We start from the raw sequence: 24,233 nt of genomic DNA, 5'->3' as shown, positions 1-24,233 counted from the left end.
GGGTGTAAGGGCCTATACCTTTAGGAATCTTCTTGTGTCGTAGCGCCCACCCCCAAGACTTCAGTGTCACTCTAGAAGAGGTCAGCAAGTCACCTTGTTTCTGTGCTGGGAGGGGGCAAATGGGAGTGAGTCTAGCCTGCTCAATCATCGCCCACTTAGGAAGGGGGATCATGGGACGCCCATGTCAGAAGATGTGAGATCTGTGCAGCGATGTAGTATTTGTAGAGGTCTGAAACCCCTAGTTGCCCCACCCTGGCGCCCCCTAGCATTACCTTCCTGGGAATTCAAGCTTTTCTACAACGCCAGGTAAACCATGCGATTTTACATTGCAGGCGGTCCAAAGCTTTCCCTGGGATGTCTACTGGTAGAGTAGTGCAAAAGTAAAGAAACCGGGGGAGCAGATTCATTTTGACCGCTGTGACGCGTCCCAGTAGCAAGATTTCTTGTGTCGCCCATCTCTCTAGGTCCGTCTCAAAGTTCTTAAAAGAGGTGGAAAATTATCCAGAACCCCAAATACCCCAATGAACTGCTTTCCCATTTGATAGGGCTGGAGGACAGCAGGGAGCCAATTTCCTCAGAAGACAGATCTACCCCAGCTCCACTGATTTACTATAGTTTATTTTGAAGCCAGCTACTAGCCCGAACGTGTACAACTCCTGAAGAGCATGGGGAAGAGAGCACTGGACATTAAGAGTAAGCAAAACTTTATAAGCAAATAGAGATACCTTGTGTTGGGAACCCTGAATACTGACCCCTTTGATGGCATAGTTAGAGCGCAGCCGTTGAGCCAGTGATTCCATAATCAGGCCAAATATTAATGGGGAGAGGGGGTATCCCTTTCCTGTCCTGCACGTAAGAGGGATGGAGGAGGACCAGTCCCGGTTGACTCTCAATGTAGTGTTTGGTGAGGTATAGTAAGCCATAATTATCTTCCGAAAGAGGGAGCCTATATGGAAAGCTTCCAGGGTTAGTCTCATAAATGACCAGTCCACCTTATCGAAGGGTTTAGTGGCATCCAAGGCTAAAACGGCTAACTTCCGGTGTTACTGTTTCCATCAGGTTCAGTACCCAGTCGAATATTATCCCTCTTTTTCCGACCTAAGATGAACACTGTTTGATCAGAGTCTAAAAGGCCCGGGAGAGTTGGCCAATACCTTAGAGTAAATACTTGCGTCAATGTTTAAGAGAGAGATTGGCAGGTATGAGGCGTATTCCCTGGGGGCTTTGTTAGGTTTCAACAGCCATATGGTGGTAGAGGCCTGCATGGAGGGGTTGAAGTTCCTGTACCCCTAAAGGAGTTGAAAATAGACGTCAGTGGGGCCAGAAGTTGGAGTCTGAAGATATTATAAAATTTGGGAAAGAAACCATCCAGACCTGGGGTCCTGGGTTTGAGAGTCTTAATAACCGCTTCCACCTCCCTCATCTGAATTGGGGCCTTTAATGCAATATTTTCCTCTAAGGAGAGATGTGGAAGAGCCGCCTTCCCAAGATATTGCTTCTGCTTTTCAGGAGAGTGAGGGGGGCCGACATGGTTTCGATAAAATGATTGACCGCTAATCGCATTTTTGCCTTTTCCTCATATTGTACCTTCCGATCTTGGTCCCGTAACCCAATAATTGTGTTACGCCTCTTCACGTGGGCCAATTTTCTCACCAAAAACTGGTTGGCTTTATTACCTTTCGCATATTTGCTCTGTCTGGTCACCAAGAGACAGCGTGCTGTTTCCTCTGCATAATGGGACGCTAGTTGTTTCTGTCGATTTGTAAGCACCAGTGAAGTTTTGGGGCCCACCCCATTTTAAATTTCCCCTCCAACACCCGAATGTCTTGTTCTAGATGGGATTGAGTTTGCCGTTTGCGTTTGTAGTATGCAGCTATGTGGGCTATCAGCTCTCCCCTAATCACTGCCTTCATGGCATCCCATGTGACTGCCATTGATGTATCTTTGGCAGAATTCGACTGAAAGAAGTTCTGTGTAGCTTCAGCAGTAGTGTCTCTAATGGCCATGTCATTCAGAACTGGGTCATACAAGCACCATGGTGGCCTAGAGCTTGGGGAAGGGTCGCAGACCCTAGCAGTTAATTGTACCGGGGCATGGTCCGATAATACTCTAGCTCCAATGAATACCCAGTCTACGAAGGAGAACATCTGGGGGAGGCCAAAAGCAAGTCTATCTGGTAGGAAGAACCGTGGACATGGGAGAAAAAAATGAAATCCCGTTCGCCCGGCTGCGTTTATCGACCACCCCCAGGGATTTAAAGAAGTGCAGAATGCCCATAGCTATCTTATAGTCTCTCGCAGACAAGGCATGTGTCCTATCCACCAATGGGTCCAGAACCCTCCAGGTGTTTATAAAATTGTTCCTGTCCGTCATTAGGGGCATACACTGAGACCAGGGAGTACAGTTGAGCAAAGATTTCGCCTTTAACGCCCACAAACCTCCCCCCGGTTCCTGTATAATGTCCACTTTCCTAAATGGGATATCTTTCGTCAGTAGGACAGCCGTTCCCCCAGTCTTTGTGCCAGAAGACGAGAAGATGGGTTTCCTGCAGAAAAATCACTTTGCTGTTCAAATCTCTTAAGCATTGCAGGATTGATTTCTGTTTTGCTGGGGAATTCAGACCCTTTACATTAAGAGACACAAACTCCAGTTTTCGGTGGGCCAGAGGGGCTATACTGGGGTCAGGGTCTTCCATTCAAAGGGGTGAGGGGGCAGACCTTTTACAACTCCTGCGACATTACCTTCACAGTGTGGACTACCACGTGACAACCATAGTTTTATTTGAGCTAGAAAATCAAAAAAGAACAATACAAAAGGTAACTGAGAAAAAAGGGGCTTTTTGCCCTGTCGACCTCCAAGTGACATCACACTCCGGGCCAGGCATGGGCAGCATGAAGCCCAAGATAAGTACCCTATCTTGTAACGCGTTCATTGTTGCCAAACTTCTGTCCGCCTTTCTCTAAGGGGACCTGACACTTGACCATCTCCTTATACTCAGGTGTGCAAGGGGGATCTCCTGGGTTTCCGGTCTTTAAGAACCCTTGCCCATGTGCCCCCTTTTGATTTAGAGGCCATCTCGCCGCCCAGTTCATGAGGACTCGTTGAGTCAGAGTCGTTGCTTTCCTTCTGTGGGGAGGAACTCCCCATGATCCCTTCTGCCTCCTCCAGCTTGTCAATAGAGCGGGCCGACCCCTTAAACATGAACTGCAGAGTTGCCAGGAAAAGCCATCAGTACTTGATGTTTTGTTCTCGCAGGAACAGAGTGAGAGGGCAGATAGATCTTCGTTTTTGGATCATAGTGGTGGCCAGATCTTGATAGATTTGGAGAGCCAAACCCTGGTAGGTTAGTTTGCCTTGTGCGCGCTCTGCTGCCATTATTTCCTTTTTCGTGGTGTAGAAATGGACCTGAGTGATTATAGATGGTGGGGCATTTAATAATGGGCTTCCCCGGAAGCGCAGCCTGTGCGTACGATCCAACAGTAGCAGTGATTTGTCCATGTCGGGCAGGAGGGCTTGGAAGAAGTCTCCTATGTATTCTGGTAGAGCCTGATCAGAGGGGCACTCCCTTAATACGTAGGTTGTTCCTATGAGCTACATTCTCCATGTACTCCTGTTTCATTTCCAGGGCTTCATCCTTCCTTTCCACTGAATACATCCTCTGCTGCAGGTCATCTAACGCTGCAGAGTGATCCAGGACTTGGTCCTCTGTTTCCCCAAGCCTCTGCTCTGCCTCCACTACCCTCTGGTCCAGTCAGGCCAATCTGGTTGAAATTTCAGCCATACAATTACGGAACTCAGTCTTGATATCCATGGCAAAGGCTTGCATATCTTCTTTTGTTGCCAACTGGGCTGCTGGGTGGTCCGGGATTGAGGAACTGATTTCCCCGCCTCTTCTGGAGATGTTCACATTTCTTTGGACTTTTGGTTGCCTAGACATATTGAGTCTTTGGCCAGGGTCTTCCTTCCCTATTAAAATGAGCTCGCAGGGTTAGGCGAAAAAGATTTTGTAAGACTCGGCTCAGAGCAGTGTTCTCCACTATCTCTGTTGCTTTATGCTGCAACGGGTTTCCATCCGTCTCAACTCTCGATGTGTCCCTCCCCCCGCTCCTCGTCCCGGGGCCTCTGTTGACTTTGCGCTCTGAGGCACTAACACCTCCGTGGAGTCGGAGGTTATTGATGGCCTATTTCTATATGGAGTTGTCCAGCTCCAGCCTCTTACTCACCCACTTCCCTCCTGGGCGGAGAACGCCGCGAGGGGCAGCCACTAACTTGCTGGGTTGCCGCTTGGGCTCACGTCCTCCCTCTCCGTTTCGGCTGTATTTCAGGCTGCTCCTGGGGCACGGGATGGGAACTCCTGTTCTCCGATTCCGGGGAAAGGATTCCCCTTGCACGCTTTGCAAACTGGCAATGTGATCGATGGCCAGGCATGATTCTAAAACGACGGCACCATTTTGGGAACACTCCACCGGCTGCGGGGTGACTATGCTCCTGAGCTTTCACCTGACTTCCAGCTCCCGTCAGAGGTCGCTAATTCATCCCCCTGTTCTTCAATGTTTGTAGCACATATTCCTTCCTTCTCCGGGGTTGGCAGAAGGAATATCAGTGTTCTATCACGGCCCGGGCTTCATGCGGAGGATTTCAGCAGCGCAACCACGTAGCTGGCGCTGCTCGAGCTGGTGTAACTTGCAGGTGCTAATGGTGATAAGCATCTTCCTTGAGGGCTGTACTAGCCTGCAACAGTGCCAGCAGCCCTTGTTAAACACTCTTGCTACAGCAGTCCTTTAACTTGAGTGCCAGGCCATTATCAACTAGTACACCCCAACGGGAAAAGGCTTACTGCCTAAATAATCGGGACCATTTATAGAGAGCACACAATAAACTGAACTATCTCTAAGTGCTTAAATAATTGGTGTTATTACACATTTAAGTAGTACTCCTTTACATCTTGACAGAATGAAATGGCAGATCCTCTCCGCCTGGATGACCTGCAAATGACACGTGGATAACTGCAGTGGGCTCTCAACTCATGTATTTTACCTGCAATCTTGTCTACCTCTGCCAGGGTTGCGGGCCTCATTAAGGTCACAAGAAGTTAGATGTTGCACTTCAAGAATCACGTAAATTTTCTGTCTCCTTATAATACCAATCACGAGCATTCTGAATCGCTCATCAGTTTACATATGTCCGATTTTTAACAACAGTGAGATTTTTTTGGCAGAGTGGTTCCTTCAAAATTCCATTTTGTGTGACACTTTGCACAACACTATCCTTTCCTCTGTGAACAGGTTCTCACTCTGGCAAGATTCCTGTATTATTGAATATATCAATTTTCCTGAAACAGCACTGATTATCAGAAAGCAGTGAACCACTAGCGCAGGTGATAGTAATATTACAAGCGCAGACCTCGCTCTAAGGAGCAACTGAGCACCATGCAGAGAACCGTTTTTTGTGGCAGAGGAACCTCAAGCATGACGTGCTGAAGAGATAATAACATGGGGTGTGGAGTCCACTTGCGACTAGATTAGAGAAACTCTGATAGCATGGAGGATAACTGTTTCGTATATTCAGGGCAGTACAAAATTGTACCTTTTTTAATACATATTTCCATAATGCATTTGAAACTCCCAACAAATAGCAGGAGATTCCTGCTGCTCGAAGGACGCATCCAACTATGGCCACCTTAAAAGCAAGACAAGTTAATTCGACTCCAAGAGCTCAAAAACCGGTGTGTCACAGGGAAGTTGCTATCCAGTGCGCTTCGTGGACGTTCTTGCCTCTCTCTTCAATTTCTCACGGCCAGCTCAACTTATGCATAGAGAAATACATAGATTTGGCCGCTCAGTAGCAGTTAATGACAGCATGCGTGTATCCTTCTCCCCAGGAAAGAAGGAGATACTCGCTATTTCTCACAGGAAGGTGACCAGAGGAGTTACTTTGTTTTACATCAGGGATATGGGTTTGTGGCGTTTTTTGGCATTTAGTATATAGAAATTAAACTTGCTAGACTTCAGCCTCTTTGGAGCTGCACTTTAAAGCAATTATGTTTTACAACCTAAGATTAGGACATAGCAATATGACACTTAAGCGAGAGGATACGCGACCGAGGCGCTAAAGGGAAAGGAGCATTTACTCAAACAGAAAAAATACTTATCAGCTTCAAACTGCAGGGGATGTGGATAAAATATGTGGGAATATGTTATAGAGCTATTGAAAATTACAGCGGAGTTCTTAGACCAAATAGCAGGCCGAGGCAGAAGAGCGAGTACATATATACGGTCACCGAATTCTGAAAGGACATATATTGTTTGTTTTATTAGTGGCAAGGATATGGCCTTCCATGTATTTTGAAATTCAAATTGATATTTTATTTCTATCGCGCTCGTACACAAGTTGTTTCAGAGCGCGACAAGGCAAGGGAGGAGAACAGGGGAGAACAAAACAGCGATCTTACTAAGGCCAGTGACATTGAGAACGCGCAAGTGCATAGGAGAGGGGGAGGGGAAAAGTACATGGAATGGGGGAGAAGTAGAAAGTGCGAAGCAGAGGAGAAACAGATAAATAATAATAAATAAATAAGGCAAAAAACAGTGGTAGTGCAGCCAGCAATTTGCAAGTGCTAGGTTTTAGGCAGAAGACAGCATAGGTCTGATAAGTGCAGGAAGAAAAAGGGGGGGCTGTGTGGGTACAGATACAGACACCAGTGCAAGGGGTGGCCCGGAGGCAGTGCAGGAGGGTGGCAGGGTGAGCAGTTACCTGAGTCTGGAGGACAGAGGGTGGCCAGGTGCACGGTGCCAAGAGGGTACAGATCAGCAGGGGAGAGGAGGAGCGAAGGCAGAAGAAAAGAGGAAGGACTTGAGGTGCTCCCGGAACCGAAGATGGTTCTCCTCAAGTTTTAGAGTGGCAGGGAGGCCCCAGTCGAAGACAGAGATCTACCCCCAGCTCGTTTCTTTGAAAAACGATGGACCCTGAGAGAGTTAGAGGTAGAGGAGCGAAGAGCTCGAGAGGGGAGGTATTTGCGTAGGGATAGCTGAAGGTATTTTGGACCCAGGCCCCAGAAAGCCTTGTGGACAATGCAGAGGGTTTTGAATTCAATCCATGCATCCACTGGGAGCCAATGGAGAGATTTCAGAGCTGGAGAGATACCATCCCAGGGCTTGAGGCCAAGGACAAGTCTTGCAGTTCTGTTCTGGATTAGTTGCAGAGGGCGGAGAGCAGAGGCAGGTAGATTTAGAAAGAGGATGTTACAATACTCCAATCTAGAGCGAACCAGAGCTTGGGATACCATGAGCTTCTGGGGGAAGGAGAGGAAAGGCAGAGTACCTCTAAGGAGGTGCAGTAGGAAGTTTGACTTTTTAGAGACCTCAGAGATGTGGGCGGAGAAGGAAAGGGTGGAGTCAAAGATGACCCGAGGTTGTTAGCCTCGCAGGTGGGGGTAGGAGGAGGGCCAAGGGAAGCCGGCCAGAGAGTGAGGGGAAAGGATGGTGAAGGTATGCCGATGAGGAGGATCTCAGTCTTGCTGGCATTCAAACAAAGATCATTGGCGGCACACCCATCTTGAATGGCAGATTGTATTTGTATTGTATTTTATTATTTATATAGCGCTTTACACCAAAGCGCTTTACAGCATAACAACCAGAATACATTAAACATGGAACATAGAAGCAATAAAATAAACATGATTCAAACCAGAAAAATAGCATGTAGAACAATTTGCATTTGGGAAGGAAGAGAAGAGGTATGGGAAGGAAGAAAGGGAAAGGGGAGAGGGAGTAGAAGGGAGGGTGGAAGTCAAAGGAGGGGAGACAGGAAGAGATAAAGGAACAAGAAGGAGGAGTGGGGGGAGAAAGAAGAGGAGGAAGGGGAAAGAAGTGAGGGAGGCGGGTGAATGAGTGTTTTTGAGGAGGAACAGAAGGAGGAATAGGTGGAGATGGAGTGGATAGAGAAAGGGAGCGAGCTCCAATGTAAGGGGGCAAGGAGTTGGAAGGAGCGGAAACGAAAGGAGGCACAGGGAGGGAGGGGGAACAGAGAGTAAAAAGTGATCAGCGCAGCATAGAGAGCGAGAGGGGCCATAGAAAGAGAGAAGAGAAGAGAGGAGAGGTAAGGAGGGGCATGGTCATGAAGAGACTTATAAATGAGACAAAGGAAGTGGTATTTAAGTTGGGAGTGGAAGGGAAGCCAGCCTCGGTTGGTAAGTGAATTGGAGATGGAATCATAGGGAGAGAGAAGACAGAGGGTGCGGACGGCAGAGTGGTAAAGGGATTTAAGGGGGGGCGAGATGGGAAGAGGGGAGACCGAAAAAGATAGAACAGAAGAAAAGGCGAGAAAAGATGAGGGAAGAGATTAAGAGTTTAGTAGCATGGACAGTAAGAGAAGAACAGACTTTATGGATATTAAAGAGGTGATAGCGACAAGAGCGAATGTGGTAAGTGAAGGACAGGGAAGAATCAAAGTTGATTCCTAGATTCCTCGCATGGGCGGAAATAGGAATATCGGCAGGGGGGAAAAGAACGGAAGGAGGGGCGGGGAGGAAGTGTGTTGGAAGGGAAGAAAAGGATTTCAGTTTTGTCCGTATTGAGAGAGAGAAAATGCAATGACATCCAGTTTTTAATGGCAGTGAGACAGGAGGAGAATTTAAGATGAAGGTCAGGGGTGAAGGAAGAGAACGAGTTAGGCAATCAGAGATGAGAGAGGGAGAGCCGAGGGCAGCCTGAAAATTAGTTGAGTGTCGTCAGCGTAGCACTGGAAATTTGAGCAGAAAATGGCAATGCAGTGGGCGAGAGTTGCCAGGTATTGGTAGAAAAGCCCGGGCGAGAGGTTAGACCCCTGGGGAACACCACATGTAGAGAGGAAGATAGATGATAGGAAGTACCCAAGTTGGACCTGGGAGGGTCACATGATCATCTTCAATAATCAGTCTCTTGCTTACTCTGCTGCAAGATATCTTCCAGTACAGGATATGTAGAATTGATACTTTGTTAATAAACACTGCAACATGCAGCTTCTATTGTGTTGCTTATGCATTTAAATCAGCATAATTGCTGTCACTTTCAAAGGTACCTTTATGGTATAAAACATGTGTGAACATGTGAACACTACAGTTGCACAGTCAATAAACATACTGCCACGAATGTCCCCATACCAGGTAATTACTATGAATCGTCAGAGAAGAAAAGTTCAGAGGACGTGAAAAGTTAGTTGACCCTTTAATTGTTTAAAGGCTAGCTTTTATTCTGCTTGCAGAGCTGTTTTTTTACAGTCTCTGCTTACAGACAGCAGGTTGATGACTTACTCTTCAAAGAAGGTCTTACCAATTGATGATGGTACCACTCAACCCTACTTCTCCCCCTCTGAAGCTCCTCGCCTACTGTGCTTCCCCTGCCAATTCCTGTTCCTCTGCTACCCATGAATCCTACTTATAACCTCCCCTATGAACAGCGCTCCGTTGCTTCTGAACTAGGTGTGCACTTTGTAATCCCATCAATACATACAATATATTACTCGTAGGGGTTCCAACCAACTTCACAGGCAATTAAATCAAAGCTATAGTTGTCGATAATTGCATTCACAAACTGAGGTGGAAAAACTCCTTTCTGGCGGCTGCTGCCCATTGTGACGGTGTAGAAGAAGGAGACTGACAAGGAGTGGTCATGTTTGGGGCTACAAACATTTATTATGAAAGAAAAAAAACCTCTCACTACCTACTTCCAAGGGGCATGGCCTGCCTCAACCTAGAAAATCTTTTAATGACCTGTCGGAATGTCCGTCCAAAATAATGGGTTCTCCGTCCTCTGTCAGAAACCTAGCAATCTAACCTTAATCCTTAAACCAAAAGTCTATAACAAAAGTAAAGTTCCTTCACCAGGAGAACTCTCCTGGTGTCTTGCTTCATTCTTATTGTGATAGTAATTCTTTCAGTACCCCTAGAAAACAGGGCCAGGAGAATGACTCCCTTCCTCTCATTCCTTTATCAAAGTTCTCCACAATGTTTCTTCAGCAGTTTTACAGACATCTTGCATCAGTGCCTTCAACTCTTTTCAAGAAGTAGAAAAGGTCACAGCCTTATTTGGCTACCCTTTTACATCTGGATGAAAATTATATTTTCCAGGCTCCTCTGTATCTTTCTTGTAAACCTTTTGCACGTATACTTGAGCAGTGGTAGTGGTTTGGCCACTGCGACTAGGGCGCCGACTTCCGATGCACTCTGTTTGAGAAGTGTTATGGGTTTGGTCACTGCGACAAGGGAGATGCCTCCAGATACACTCTAAATGAGCTCGGCCTCTTCCCAGACGCCACCCGGTCTTCCTGCTATCTCTAATGCCTTGTGGACACAGTTCTGGTTCTTACCGCGGTCACTGGGGCTTTCCTCTTCCTTCTCGCTTCCTGCGTGACTACGTGACAGGCTCATAGTCCCGGCATCGTTTCTAGGCCCAACAGCTTCCATCAGTCACGCCACCACCAACTGAGTCAGCTTCCTGTCAGCTTGCAGGACGCTGCAGCAACATCATGTCCTTCCGCTCTCACTCCGAGAGACACGACTGCTCCGGCTTCAGCGTTCCAAGTTTGAACCTCTGGCTTTGTTCACGTACTCCTGGCTTCTGCAATGAGATCTCCATTGTACATTCCCGCTTTCCTGTTTATACTGTTGATGCTTCCCTTGCGTAACATCAACACTTTCTGTCAAAGTCCCTTTGGCACGTTTCATGACTCCAGTGAGCCACCTTGTTACAGTACTTAGCTGATTTTTCATCTGGTTACTCCATATGTGTCTCACATTCTTCTTTGTCTCGGTAGGTCTTATACTTGTCACAGTCATGGGCCTACAGTAGCACATGGTTCTACTATCAATGGTGGATGACAAGGGTGACCATGAGGGTAGAGGTTTATGTGCTGTGGTGGCATGGAAGCTTTTCCCCAGGTGGACAACCTTATCCCCAGCAGGGGAGTTCCCTCCCTCTGGAGGTCCTCCCACATATTACCACCCCTAGGGAAACTATCGGGTAGAGGCCTCACCTCCCTAGCCTCATAGGAAAGGGCTCCACCATGGGAAGAAGCAAAGATGCCTGGTGAATAGTCACACCATCTATAACTGGATGCTTTGTATGCCCCACCCCATGCATCCATTTTCACCACTGAGATGCCATGATGGACCTGCAGTGCAGCGTTCACAACAGAGCTGTGAAAGGAGGGGAGCATCCACAACATTGGGCAAAATAAATGGAGGAAGAAAAAGAAACAAAAAAAGGAAAAAAAATCAGCTGCTGTCCTGCCATCCCCCGTAATCCTCAAAGCCACGGTGTCTCTTTCCCTGCACACCTTTCCAAAATACACAAAAATACCCTCCTGTCACCTCACTTGTGTCCCCCACAAAAGCCAGAGTAAAGTATGATTCATAAGTCGGAACGTACAACCTTGTTTCTTTTTCCTTTTCCATTCTGTTTTTTGCTTTTTATATTACAGCATATTCTTGTGCTAAATATTTCTATCAATGTATGCTTTTTATATTTTCTGTGGATTTTTTATTGATAAAGCAGTCTGTAAAAATATGTTTTGTTCTATCCTTTTGAAGTTCTGTTGGAAAGCAGAACTATACATTATTGTGATGTTAAAAACGATTTAAAAAAACTCTTACAAAAGAATTACCTTGCATTCTGCCACCCTCTCACCTATATTATGTACCTACCCGCCCCTGCCATGTGAGATTACCCCGCTATGCCAATAGTTACAATAAAGAACCAAAATACCTGGCGTCATGCCCCCCATCTCAACTGCTAAATCCCCTCCTCCCCAGTGAGGCGTTACTCACCAAAAAAGCAGGAGCCGTGGGCATGTCCCAAAGAGCTCCACCACTCCTGTGCTACTAGGAAGCAGCGAAGAGGCGACAGTAGGCCTGTCACTGTGACAACGGTGTTACTGGGCGACAATGGACCTGGAGTAGAGCCCATAGATTGCTCTGCTTCCCTTAGGTCTGAGAAGATCCAGGTAAAGCAAAGAAAATACTAAGTTTCCCTGCCAAGACATCATGCAAGTGGAATTTGGCCTTTGCTTTCACCTGGTATGACACGACCATAGAGGAAGGAATACTTAATTTAGAGGAAAGTACAGTTGCCCGACATTAAGGAAGCAAAGAACACTCTTCAAATAACTTAGAGAAGTAAGGAAGTGCTATGCATGGGCATGTAACATTTTTATCGCTTGAATATGGACTGAGTAGTTGAGATTTGTGGGAATTACACATATTGGGAATTACTTTTACTATGGTAGTTGTGACAATGGTTAGAGAGAAGTCACGAGTCATTGTTTCCGGTGTATCGTGTGCTCATCCTTCGTTGCAATATAGATTTTTTTTTTAAATTATTTGTAATCGTGAATTGCCACTTGCATGGCTGAATGCAACTAGAAAGTTTGGACGTATTGAATGAAATTTAGAATTGAAAAGACTCAAGCAGTTCAACTGTCTTCATTTTATCCTGTTAAGGAAGCATCGAGTAAGCCTTCCTTACATAACAATGGAGAAGACAGGCTCACGCAATGCAAATCGAAAGTGCCGACACATTACATCAAAGCAGTGCACAGCAGCTGGTGGAATCGAGACAAATGGTCGAAGTTGCCATGCTGCTGAAGTCTGGATTATATAATTCAGATGCCCAACCTAGTAATGCCATTCCCAGGCAGTTATGGCAGAGTGTGTTGGGAAGATAGTAGAGCAAGATGGATCCCCATCGTGAAGGAGGACTGCTCATCTCTATTACACAAGGATTCTACCATTTTGGTCAGGATTAGTGACCCTGCTATAAAATGGTATCGCACGTTTGAACCGTGCATACAGATTTAAAACATGTGATAAAATTCCCATGTTAAGACTCTTACATTCTAACGATGTCGAATGGGTTAAATTAGCTGGAGAAAATAATTTTAGGATCATTTGTAAACCTTCATCGCTAATTATATTAAGGCAGATTTGGGATTTTCATCACGAGTTCGCATCATTGGGGATTTCCTTGTCTCTCTTATTGGATGAGGAACAGGACCTTCCATTCTTGAACTATGTTGCACCAAAGTCAGCAATCACTATAATCAATATAAGTGATGGTGTAATTTCTTCTGCTGTGCCTTCTGATGCATTAACCCAATTAGCAGCTATTGCATCCAATATCAAGGATTGGTAATTTGGTCAACACACTGGCCTCAATTGCACCTGCCAAAAATACGCTTTAGCTCTGATATTGTTAAATTGTATTCCTGGAATGTATGTGATTATCATAACTTCTTTTCTGCTTTAAAGTCAAATTCCCTATTCGACACTCCAACTACAATCTTCTTACAAGATACCATGTATGTAAAACATCTGAGTGTGAATGGATACACCACCTTTTTTCACTCCCGCCCTAAAACAAGGGCTGGGCCACCCTAAAAGAGGGTTAGCTATATTAGTGAACAATAGTATAAATGTTCACTCTTCTGTTATTCATTCCTCAATTAACATTCTTGTTATTGACATGACAATGCTTGAGGTTAAGAAAGAAAAAGTCATGCTGGTCACCTTATATTTCAACTCATATACTCATGACATAGTTGCATTCATGGATATTTTAGACTACCTTTGAAATTGCTGCCATACGAAATTATTACGATGGCATAATTGTGGGGGGCGATTTCAATGCCAATTTCAGATGTGATTACACTGACGGTGCTTTTCATACTTTGTCGAACAATGAGCAACGAGCTATTGTGACAGGTCAGTGATGGAAGGAATATATTGCTCTTTGGAATAGGATTTGCCAGGTTTAATCCTAACACGCTACAATATACGTGGCATAGGGAGTGGTCTTGCTCAACAATTGATTATTTTTTTATATCTGGCAACTTCTTGAAACTGTGCAATCCGATTATTTTAGTTGACATGGGACTTAGCGATCATTGTTTAATTGCTACAGAATTAGAGTTGTCATGGGGTCATCTTGACACAGTTCCGGAAATGGATTTGGTGGAAATAGAGTGTCACCAGAGTACAATTCATTGGAACAAATGTATTTGTCATAAACTTGTGAAAAGTCTTGGAAGGATTAAATGATATGACCCTTTGGTTAGGTACTCTGAGCAAGGCTATGTCTGGCTGGAAAGATTCAATAATCACATTATTCGTGAATGATTGGTCTGGCTTACTTACACATATCAAACTTAACAGAGAACACATTTTCATCACTTTGACCAATATATTGCCTTACTAAAAAACTAAAACATAAAGATTTGAAACAATTGGCTAGTCAAAGGGTTTCTAATGAAAAATATTTTGTGAGAAAAAAAACAAATTGTGCAGGCATATACTTATGCCTGTCGAAGCCATGGCTATTTATTGCATCTTTCCGATAACCAGAAAATATGTGAGTCATCTATGTAAACATGATACTAAATCAATTTGGAACAGGTTTAAAAATCCTGATAATATGGATAGAAGGAAAATGCATAATGGCATGTCTGCACAGGCATAAACATTGTTCATCTCTGAAACTTTTAAACTCCCCAATAACCATCTGCATCAACACTTTGAAAAGAGGAAATTATTGCATTTACCACGTATTACATGGACCATTGGCGATGTCATCTGGGCTATAGGTAAAAACTTTTCAAAGGCCTCCAGCCCAGATGGTATTCCGGCATGTGCATTAAAAACCGATGTCCCATTTTGGGCCAGAATTTTAATTTTCAAATTTGAAAACATCTTCAACACGAGAATTATTCCTCAATCATGGCATATGGCTTTAATAGTCCCTTTTTATAAAAAAGGTAATCCTGATGAGACATTAAACTATAGGCCCATAGGTCTAATGGATGCCTCAGATAAAGTTTTCACCATATTGTTATTACAAGAACTTGAAAAACACATAAAAACTCATGCCATCTTATCCCTGAATCAAACGGGATTTCGAAAACAGATGGGTAAGGCAGCAAATGCAACTGTCTTATCACATCTCCTATACTCAATCAAGAAAAACTCAGCTAGCACAATTTACATGGCCGCTTTAGATTTGAGCTCTGCTTTCGATTGTGTAATTTGTGACATGCTATGGAGAAAACTGCAAAAGTGGGGCTTCCCTGAGAATATAATTCAGTTGCTAGTATTATTACAGACAGATACGTATTTTAAAATTCAAATTAATCAACAAGGGGATGTAACAGAGAACATTCGGACTTGCACAGGGGTGAAGCAAGGTTGTAACCATGCTTCTACTTTGTTTAACCTATATTTGGTAGACATTGATCTTATTTGGAATCAAATACTATGTGTTCCTGCAAAGCTTGGCCATTTAAAACTAAACTGGCTGGCCTACGCGGATGACATTTTGTTATTTGACAAAACTCTTTTCGGACTCCAAAATAAACTACAGGCATTTGCTTCTTTCGCACATGATCATAACCTGCGCCCCAATGTAGCAAAGTCAAAGATCTTATTATTTTCGGGTGGAAAATAATTGCCACGATTTATTTGGACTATTAATGACATTTTGCTGGAAAGAATTTCTGCGCTAAAATACTTGGGCTTTGATGTCACAAATGCTTTTTCTAAAAATCAATGGTACTAAGGATCATAGTTCAAAATACTGTAAATACTCATTAAGTCCTGCTATTCAATTCTATTTGTTAAACATTGAAGCTGTCTGCTGTATGGTTTGGAGTTATGTCTCCATGATATTGATCAGATTCTCAACTCTCTGCAAGCTCACTTATGGAAGCAAACTCTGGGTCTGGCAAAATCTGTACCAAATGCATGCATACGTATAGAACTGGGTTTATCAAGTTTATTTTCACGATTTTTGTGGCATCCGATGAATACGCTTGCCAAAATGCTAGATCCCTCTCGCAACTCAATTTGTACTGAATTTGCAAAGATGCTTCAGTTAGAGCATCCACAATCAGTCTTAATGTTTAAAAAGAGAATGCAATGTGCGTTAGCACGAATAAACATTACCAAGGAAGATGTAATTATCCGTGCTGGCTAAGCTAAAAAAAAAAAAACATATCAAATGGATTGGGTTGAGTCCCAAGAGGAAATTGGTTCTTATCAATCATATCAGGAATTCGCACAACATTCACACAAAAGGCTACCGAGACTAATGTATATTGAGTGTTTTCCGGATACCCAAATATGTGATATATATATATATATATATATGGTTTTGTATGAACCCGTTGCATTAGCTAGAACGCATTAAGCATTGGATGCCTTCTGTTGTAGAGGGATGTAGATTTTGCAACGTGGAATCACAACCGGAATCTATCAAGTATTTGCTTATTTATTGTAGCTACTTTGAGAATGACAGAATTATACTTTTGGGGGAAAAGAATGTCATGAGCACTAATTTCTCGAGGGAATTACTTCGGTCAAAATGTATGAATAATCCCTTCAAATTGTTTATGTGTGCAATCAGACGGTTTCTGTTTAATTTGAAGATGTATTGTTAGAAAGAATGAACAGTGCTGCAGTTGACTGACATCAAGTGCACATTCTGCAAGAGGTAGGGAGTCAACAGGTTGTCTTATGAGCTTTAAACGACCATTACTCTATTCTGTCACTTTAGATGGTGATTTAGTGATAAAATGTTATTTTATGCTTGGTTGTTGTTATTTTGAGTATATTGGAGTATTTTTATACACTGAGGACAAAAGCTGATCTTAATTTGTACTGGTTTTGTATATATGTGTTTTATGTCAAGCTATTTCTATTGTCTTTGTGTTATATTTCATATGGTGTGAAAAGTTTCTTGTAAACTGAAACAGAGCGTATTAATAAAAAATACATTTAAAAAAAGCAGTTCCATTTGTTCTTATTGTCACACTTATAAAGTGTGCTTTTTATTTCATCGTGAAATGTTTGGTTTAATAATTTCCTTTCTTTGCAGCGGTTCCCAAATCCCTTTCACTCTACATTATCTACCTGCTACTTACCCACTTATATCGTTCCTCTGCTTCCCCGTTTCTGTAAGACTATTCTGCTGCTTTCACGGCTTGGCTGCTCCAAATCACGCTCTGCCCCCTCCTCCCTGTTCAAAACATCTCCTATAGGGCCATGTTGAGCTCCTACTCTCTTTTCCTATAAGGATCGGATCTTGCTTCCGAACTAGGAAGGGACTATGTCAGGAGGAAGGGTGGGAAAAGCACCATCCGCTGCTGCTAGAGCTACTCCCACCTTGTCGCAAAGACCCTTCTTACTTACATATGCGGAACTAGCAGCAATGGCTTTAGTAGGCCTAATGGTCTAACTGGATGTTTTGGCAACTAGTCATGGTGTACTCGGTGGGCATTATGGAATATGACAATTATGTGAGGAAAAAGTAAAGGAGCATTTAATTACAACTGGTGCGAATGCCTGGGCATCTAATGGCAACCTTTGGTAATAGTGATTGCATAAGGGCATATGATAGCAATGTGCAGCAATGGTGTAATTTTCTATGTGATGGCGATATATCGTGGGAGTGTCCCGGCTTTGATGGCATTCCCTGGCAATGACGTGATATTGTAGGCTTTTGCAACCAATCTATGACACATGGTAGCAAAATACCTTTCAAATGATGCAATTCCCCAAGTAAAGACTGACGATAACTAGCAAATTATGGTAATAAAAGAAAATAAGATGGCAACAACAAGTTGGCTGGGGAATTCATAAAAGACACCTACACAAAAACCTAAATGAATGGCTATGCCAATGCGTGCTTCAAATGTAATGCAATGAGTCGTTGCTCTTCCAGTTTGCACACTGAAAAACACATTTTTCAAACATTCGCCTGACCATCATTTGACCTTTAAAAAAATATTCCACCGGTTTGCCTCTCTCTCTCTCCAACCCAAAAAATGAATGTAACCATTCCGATAGAGTTTTCATGGATTGTTCGAGTTGGAACACCCTTTTTGCTACGAGCTGCGCCTCACTACAGACTTGACGGTCGGAGAGCAAAAGAATGGCTGCAGATGAAGTGAAACGCCAACAAAGCCTAGTGCCTTTGGAATTCCTGAGATGAAATGGCACAAATAAAAAAGTGAATGGTGCTAGACACAGAAAGCAGGAGAACCGGCGGGTGGCGGCAGAAAAGGAACAGAGATGCAAGTGAAGACAGAATGAGAACAGATATCACGGTTGTGTTAAAAGATGGACAAACAAAAGGTTCTGATAAAGTCTAGTCACAATGAGTCCGAGGGCTAGGAAAATGTAAATGAGAAATGCAGGGCAAAGTGAAATAATGTGGCCGTCTGCCCCTGGCATTTTTTGTCCAAACCCTTAGCCTTTCCCTCTGATCTGCTTTGAATTGCCATCATATTGGATTGCTAATTTCTTGCCGCATGGACCTCAGATTGTCTCCAGAATTACCCTTAGTCAATAGTACTGTTTTCCTATTACTGAGCCTTGATTTTTTTTTTAATGCATTTACTTTTTGTCTGCACTTCTTTTGCTGGGAATTTGGCTGGTGCATTCACTACCATGTCATGCAATAGTACTTGAAACTGTTAATCTTGTGCCCCCTTCAATGTCGACTGTAGTTCTCATTGCAGAACCTATCATTTTCATCTCCTTTTAATCCCAGAAACCACATAGCCCATTTCCCTATTTAATTCCAGACGTTCTAAATCCAGTTTCTACTTGTGATGCAAGCATGCTTCTAGGTTAAAAGCCAAAACCCATTCAATTAAAAACTCTTATTTTTAAGAAAACAAATGAAATGCTACTGCTGTAGTCATAAACTCCTAGAAAAGAATGTTACTTATTTCATCATAGATTTGTCAAATATTTGTTTCTCATGTGTAAAAAAAATAATAATAAATACAATTTTAAAAAAAGCCCTCGAACCCAAATTTCTTCTCATGCCTGTGCTACATTACGATGTCTGGTCTAGCTTTATTCTGGCTTTCTTGACATCACAAGGGAGTTATATATCTCAATGGAAGCTTAAGTCATGTCCTGAGATGAACCTTCACCAGTACTGCCTTCAAAATCTTCTTATGTGCAGAGTACATATTTCATAAATGTATCCAAATATTTTTCGCCAATATCTCTCTCACTGAAACCATCAGTTTGACTCAAATCACCAGAAAAGGAGGCTGCCCGTTTGCTCGAAACAAACATTTACTCATCTAATTTAGGTCCCCTGTCTCTGAACACACCCAGACTCTCTTTCACTCTTTTAACACCAAGCTCTCAGACTGCTGGGGAGGAAAGAGGAGATTGGCGGGTCATTTCTCTGGACCGGTACCAGTACTTCCAACATCTCACCACCACCATGTTCATCACATCGATCCAATTTTCTCATGTTTTCCTTCCTGGTTCTTCTCTCTGTAACCTCTTGCCCCAATGTGACCTCTGACCCACGTATCTGCCACACGTCCCCGACCCCCCAGGCTGTTGTCCCAAATCTACAACCCATATGCCCCAGTCCTCGTTCCTTCTGCCGCTATTACTTCTTCTGTCACACCTTCTCCTCACCACCCTGGACTCTACTCCTGCCCTGTCCTCACCAACCTGGCTTCTACTCCAATCCTTACTCTTTCTGCTTCCGGACTCTTCATTTATGACATTCCCTGATCAGTCTTCACCCATCTGACCCCAGTCCTCACCTCCCTTGCCCTGCAGTCTTAACTCCTTGTGAGCCTTTCTGTCCTCTTGTCATCACTCATGCCTCCAAGATTGCCAGTCTAGCCCCCGTCCTTGTGACCTCAAGTTGTTGCTTTCTTCCTCGACCCAAGTTGTCTCTTCTTTCTGCCCCCCAGTCAATGCATCCTTCTGCCCCACCACTCTTCATTACCTTATATTAGCTACCATCATAGCAACCGTCTGCCCCTTTGTAGCTACTCCCACAGTTCTGCCTCAGCTTGCACTCTCTTCCGCTAACTACAGGTTACTTCCTCCTGTCACAGTCCTTGCTCATTCTGCCTGCAGTCCTAACTTTGACTGACCATCGCCCCTTTAGTCACAAACCCCCTGCTCCCTAAATCTTCACGTATTCTCCCTCTCCTACACTCTCCCTATGCCCAACCATCTTCACACCTTCCAACCCTGCCATCACCTCCTCCGGACCAGCCTTCAGTTCTACTACCTAGGCCTCACTCTTGCTGCAACAGTAGTCATTCCCTTGGCCCACCCATCAAAGATGTCCCCAAGTTTTCACTCCCCTCTTCTCCCCAGTAATTGCTTCCTTCTTCCGTCGCAGTGGTCTCTCCTTTCTGGTATCACCCAACACCCATGGTTGTCAGACAATTCTGTCTCCCTGTTTTTTCTCCCTTCTACCACACTGTTGATGCCCACTCTGTTCCTATGTCATCAATCCATTCTGCCCAAAGTTCTCACTCCCAGACCTCTCAAATTCCCCATGGCCATGCATGAGAAAGACATTCAGTCCTGTTTTTGTTCTATTCTGAGGGTATAGTTTTCGTCTATTTGCATATGGTTAATTACAATTCAACCTTTTGCGAAACATACTCAAAATTAATTCTCAAAAAATGCATCAATGTTAAATTTCATCCTCGTTTACAACCAACGTCTTCCTTAAAACTCCCATTACGGGCAAGTCGACAACACCTCCAATTTGATATACTTTAAAAAGCCAACCACAGCAGCAACAACTGAAGTGGGATAACCACCATGTATCTCCTGCCATTGGCTCTCTGAGTCAATACATTATGATATATTAACCTGTTTCTGGAAGTATAAAATACGCGGTGTTATTAACGCTGTGCAATATAAAAATACGTGCTTTAAGCTTTCACCTTCATAACTTTCCCCACATAATCTGCAGAATGCCCGATCTTTAGTTATTCGCCCTCTACGCGCTTCAACTAGCTGGTGGGGTGAATAGTCAAACTAAGTCATTGCTAATATAAATACTCTGATATAAATGTAGATACAGCGCAACTGTCACCATTTTTTAATGTTCGTTTTTAGGTGTTCAAGGGACGAATACTTATGTAGAGAGTCTATCGTATTGATTCACTTTTGCATATACAGAAGGTGTTTTATGTGACAAGGGTTCCTAAAAAATCGCATTCTCTCACTCCAGGCGAGATAATAAACCAAATACAAAATCTGCCAAGTTATTGAAACGTATTTCCTTCTTAGAACTCAGAAGTGTATGAAAATAGCAATACAGCGATTCTTTTGAAGGGTCTAGGGGGTTCTATTTTTCCTAAATTTCGAACTGGAAAAGAAAAAACGATATGTCCCATAATTCAAAGGCAAATAACAGGGCGGGGTAACCTTCTAACACATGACAGGGGAAAACTGCAGCTCTCCCTTCTGTCAACTGCTGACTACCACTCCTGCCCACCATTGCTCACTCTCTCCTATAACTAGCCCTCACTCATAACTTCTGTCAACTCCCAATCTTCACCCCCACATCTTTTCCACTCAAGTCCTCACCTACTTCTGTGCACCCATTCGTTACTCCTGCTCAATCTTCTGCCAAACCTCAATCATCACTCAGGTTGCCCAGCCTCCGACTACTCCAGTTTCACCCAGTCCCTCAAGCCTTCTCACACTCAACCACGTTTAACCCTCTTCTCATTCTCTGACCCACACTCCCAGTCTTCACCCCCTCTCGGTCACCACCCTCGCTGCCCTCCTCGCTAGCTCTGGCCCCCATTTTCACCCCCCCCCCCATCCCATCCCTGCTATGCTCCCAATCTCATCGCCTCTGCCCTCCCCTCTTTGCCCCTTGGTCGGTCTCCATGGTAACCCCCGGACGGCGGAAGCTCTTGTGTTTGAAACACGGAACTGAGGCCCCACACACACCCGGGTAGTGGGTACTCACTCTCAGCCCACCACGGCGTAAACAATACACCCTGTGATGCGGCCACTGCCGATAAGTCCTCTTATTTCCCCGGAAACAAGGCCCAGTCACAGCCGCTGTAAGCAGGTACGGCTCGGAAACCCGGCCCCGCAGAGCCGTCTCCCCCCACCCCCTCACCCCACAAAGAAAAACGTCACTCACCCGCGCTCCGATCACCGGGGCTCCGGCCTGGTCCGCCGCCTTGGGAGACATCGATGCCCAGAGCAGCACCAGCCCCAGAAATGTGCCGACCACCAACACACTGCGCAGGAGGAAGCCCACCTTCAGCCGCATCTTCCACTGCCGAATGCCGGGTCCCGTTCAGCTCGCTCCCAGTCCCACACCTTCCTCCGCCCCTCCTCCACTACAGCTCCCCGGATAGCCGCCTGTTTCTTCCTCCGGCCCGCCTGAGCCCTTCTCGGTTCTCGGTCCGGCTGCTCCTTGTCTCATGTGTTTGTGCTGCCCCCGCTTGGTGCTCCTGCATGCAATAAACTTTCGCACTCTGTGTGATCTGCACAGCTCCCCTCTCGCACCGCCAGGATCTTTCGCCCACTCCGAAGCAACCCTCCCCCTCCCCTCCTGGTCACTCGTAGATCAGGATATACACCAGGAAGTCCCCTTGGGTTGCTCCACGTGGCTAGTTTTACAGCACTTGGGCTGTGCCACCCCTACCCCTGTCCCCTCCCCGGCACTGCTGGTGCTGTTTTACACGTCGCCTCAAGAATAAAACCGATTAAGGAGGCTGTGAGTGTGTGCCAGGGACAAACAAGGTACGCAGCCTGACCTGCCATGCCCGCCTCTTGGGAAGTGCAATGCTGAGTGAACAGTCAAGGCTCAGTGCAAGGTTGTCGGCGTCTGCTGCACCTCCAGCCCAGCTCTTGCGGCTGTACCTGCCGATCACAACCAAAACCTTCACCAACCAGTTGGCCATTCTCACCACCATAAGTCTATGGCTACACAGTTTTGTGTGTTTATCACCACCACGGTTTTCAGAACTCTGTCCCTTGACTCTACCAGACCGTTTTGATGTTAAAGGATATATATACCAAGCACTATCACCACTGGAGTGGTCCTCTGGCAGCTCTGACAGTTAAGAGGGTAGGTTGTTAGTGGGGCATAGTGGTATAAAGGTATAGCGAGGAAGATTGTGATGTACTGTTGGCAAATTAATTGTTCTTTTATAATGCGCTTAAAGGGATAGTGTGCTCAAAAATGTTATTGTCCAGAGAGTTAAGGCATGTGTTTTTAAGCATACTGTGATCGATTGTAAAAAAAATTCCTATGCATCTTACCTTAGTTTTCCTCACTTTTACAATTGCAAAAACAACGGGTCGGGCGCAGCCATCTTGTGCTAATCTTATCTGTTGCTGCATCGCCCAAAGTTTGAGAGCCCTCGCGGCAGTAAATCATATCACCCGCTCCCCCGAACTGTCATCATTATTCCAAACGATATGCTCCATCTATTTTCATGACCTTAGTGGGCAGCCGAGCCAAACGCGCCCAGTCATCACCCACGTCATAATGTCAGTTAACGCAAAACCCAGAAGATCAACACACACATCCTCTCACAGCGCGTCCCAAATCATATTTGAAAACAATATTGTTAAAGGAAAGATCATTTATCTGCAATTTAGCAAGTGCTTTTATTTAACAAAGAACGCCCCAAAAACAACATTATCATGATCGGCTCATTTTGATCAAAGACCAATTGTTGTATGTCTTGGGTTAGACCATCAAAACTTTATAATGACGCACATGCTGTTCCTTTCGGTAGAAGATGCGGATTGGACGCACCTACTATCCCAAGGCTTTGGCACCAGCTTCTTGCTAGACCATAAACGATGACAGGTTGCTCCTTGTCGCTGATACCGCCAAAGGGCATATCGGTCCCAATCTATCATCCCACATGAGGTTGATGCAAATCAAGGCGTTTAGGCGTATCTGTCATTGTTGGCTGAAGAAACCGTCCCACGGCAGCTGGAAACTAGGGCATTTGCAGAATGGCACAATATAATCTGTGTAGATAACATAATAAAAATATATTTTAGTAGCCGTTCTTTATTCAAATGTATCCATTTACCCTGTAATTCTGCACAGATGGCATTATAACGGAACTTGGAATATTATATATCGAAAAGCTAACCCAAGTTCCCTTGGAAAATGTTCTACCCCTAGCACATCCAATAATGCCACGTTGATAGCATGCCCTAATATTCCATGGGATGAAGTGGTTTAGATATCACTAGCCTGAATACAGTTTGTGGTTGCGGCTCATCGATGAATAATCATCATAATATGCTCATCATAATATGCTCAATCTAACAACCCTTAACAATTTCAGAAAGCAATACCGGTCAAAAAATCAAACCTTTACTCATTCCTCTTTAACTATACACAAATAACAATTATTAGTAGACTTATAAA

At 44.4% G+C, this 24,233-nt stretch overlaps 1 protein-coding gene across 2 annotated transcripts in view; it reads right to left on the bottom strand.

Annotated features, from left to right (window-relative positions):
- The window catches only part of GALNT7 (polypeptide N-acetylgalactosaminyltransferase 7), an 800,303-nt gene extending 777,840 nt beyond the window's left edge, over positions 1-22,463 (bottom strand). The window contains exon 1 of one of the 2 annotated variants that reach the window (XM_069631418.1): positions 21,972-22,463. In XM_069631418.1, the coding sequence (XP_069487519.1) occupies positions 21,972-22,103 (132 nt within the window). In that variant the 5' untranslated portion in view covers positions 22,104-22,463. The remainder of the gene's footprint in view (positions 1-21,971) is intronic. The other variant, XM_069631417.1, reaches the window with a different exon arrangement.
- Positions 22,464-24,233: the final 1,770 nt, after the last annotated feature.

This window comes from Ambystoma mexicanum, chromosome 6q (assembly GCF_040938575.1).
Source record: "Ambystoma mexicanum isolate Mex_15411 chromosome 6q, UKY_AmexF1_1, whole genome shotgun sequence".
Taxonomy (NCBI): Eukaryota; Metazoa; Chordata; class Amphibia; order Caudata; family Ambystomatidae; genus Ambystoma; species Ambystoma mexicanum.
Note: the sequence above shows the minus strand (reverse complement) of the source record. Positions and strands in the feature narration are given on the sequence as shown.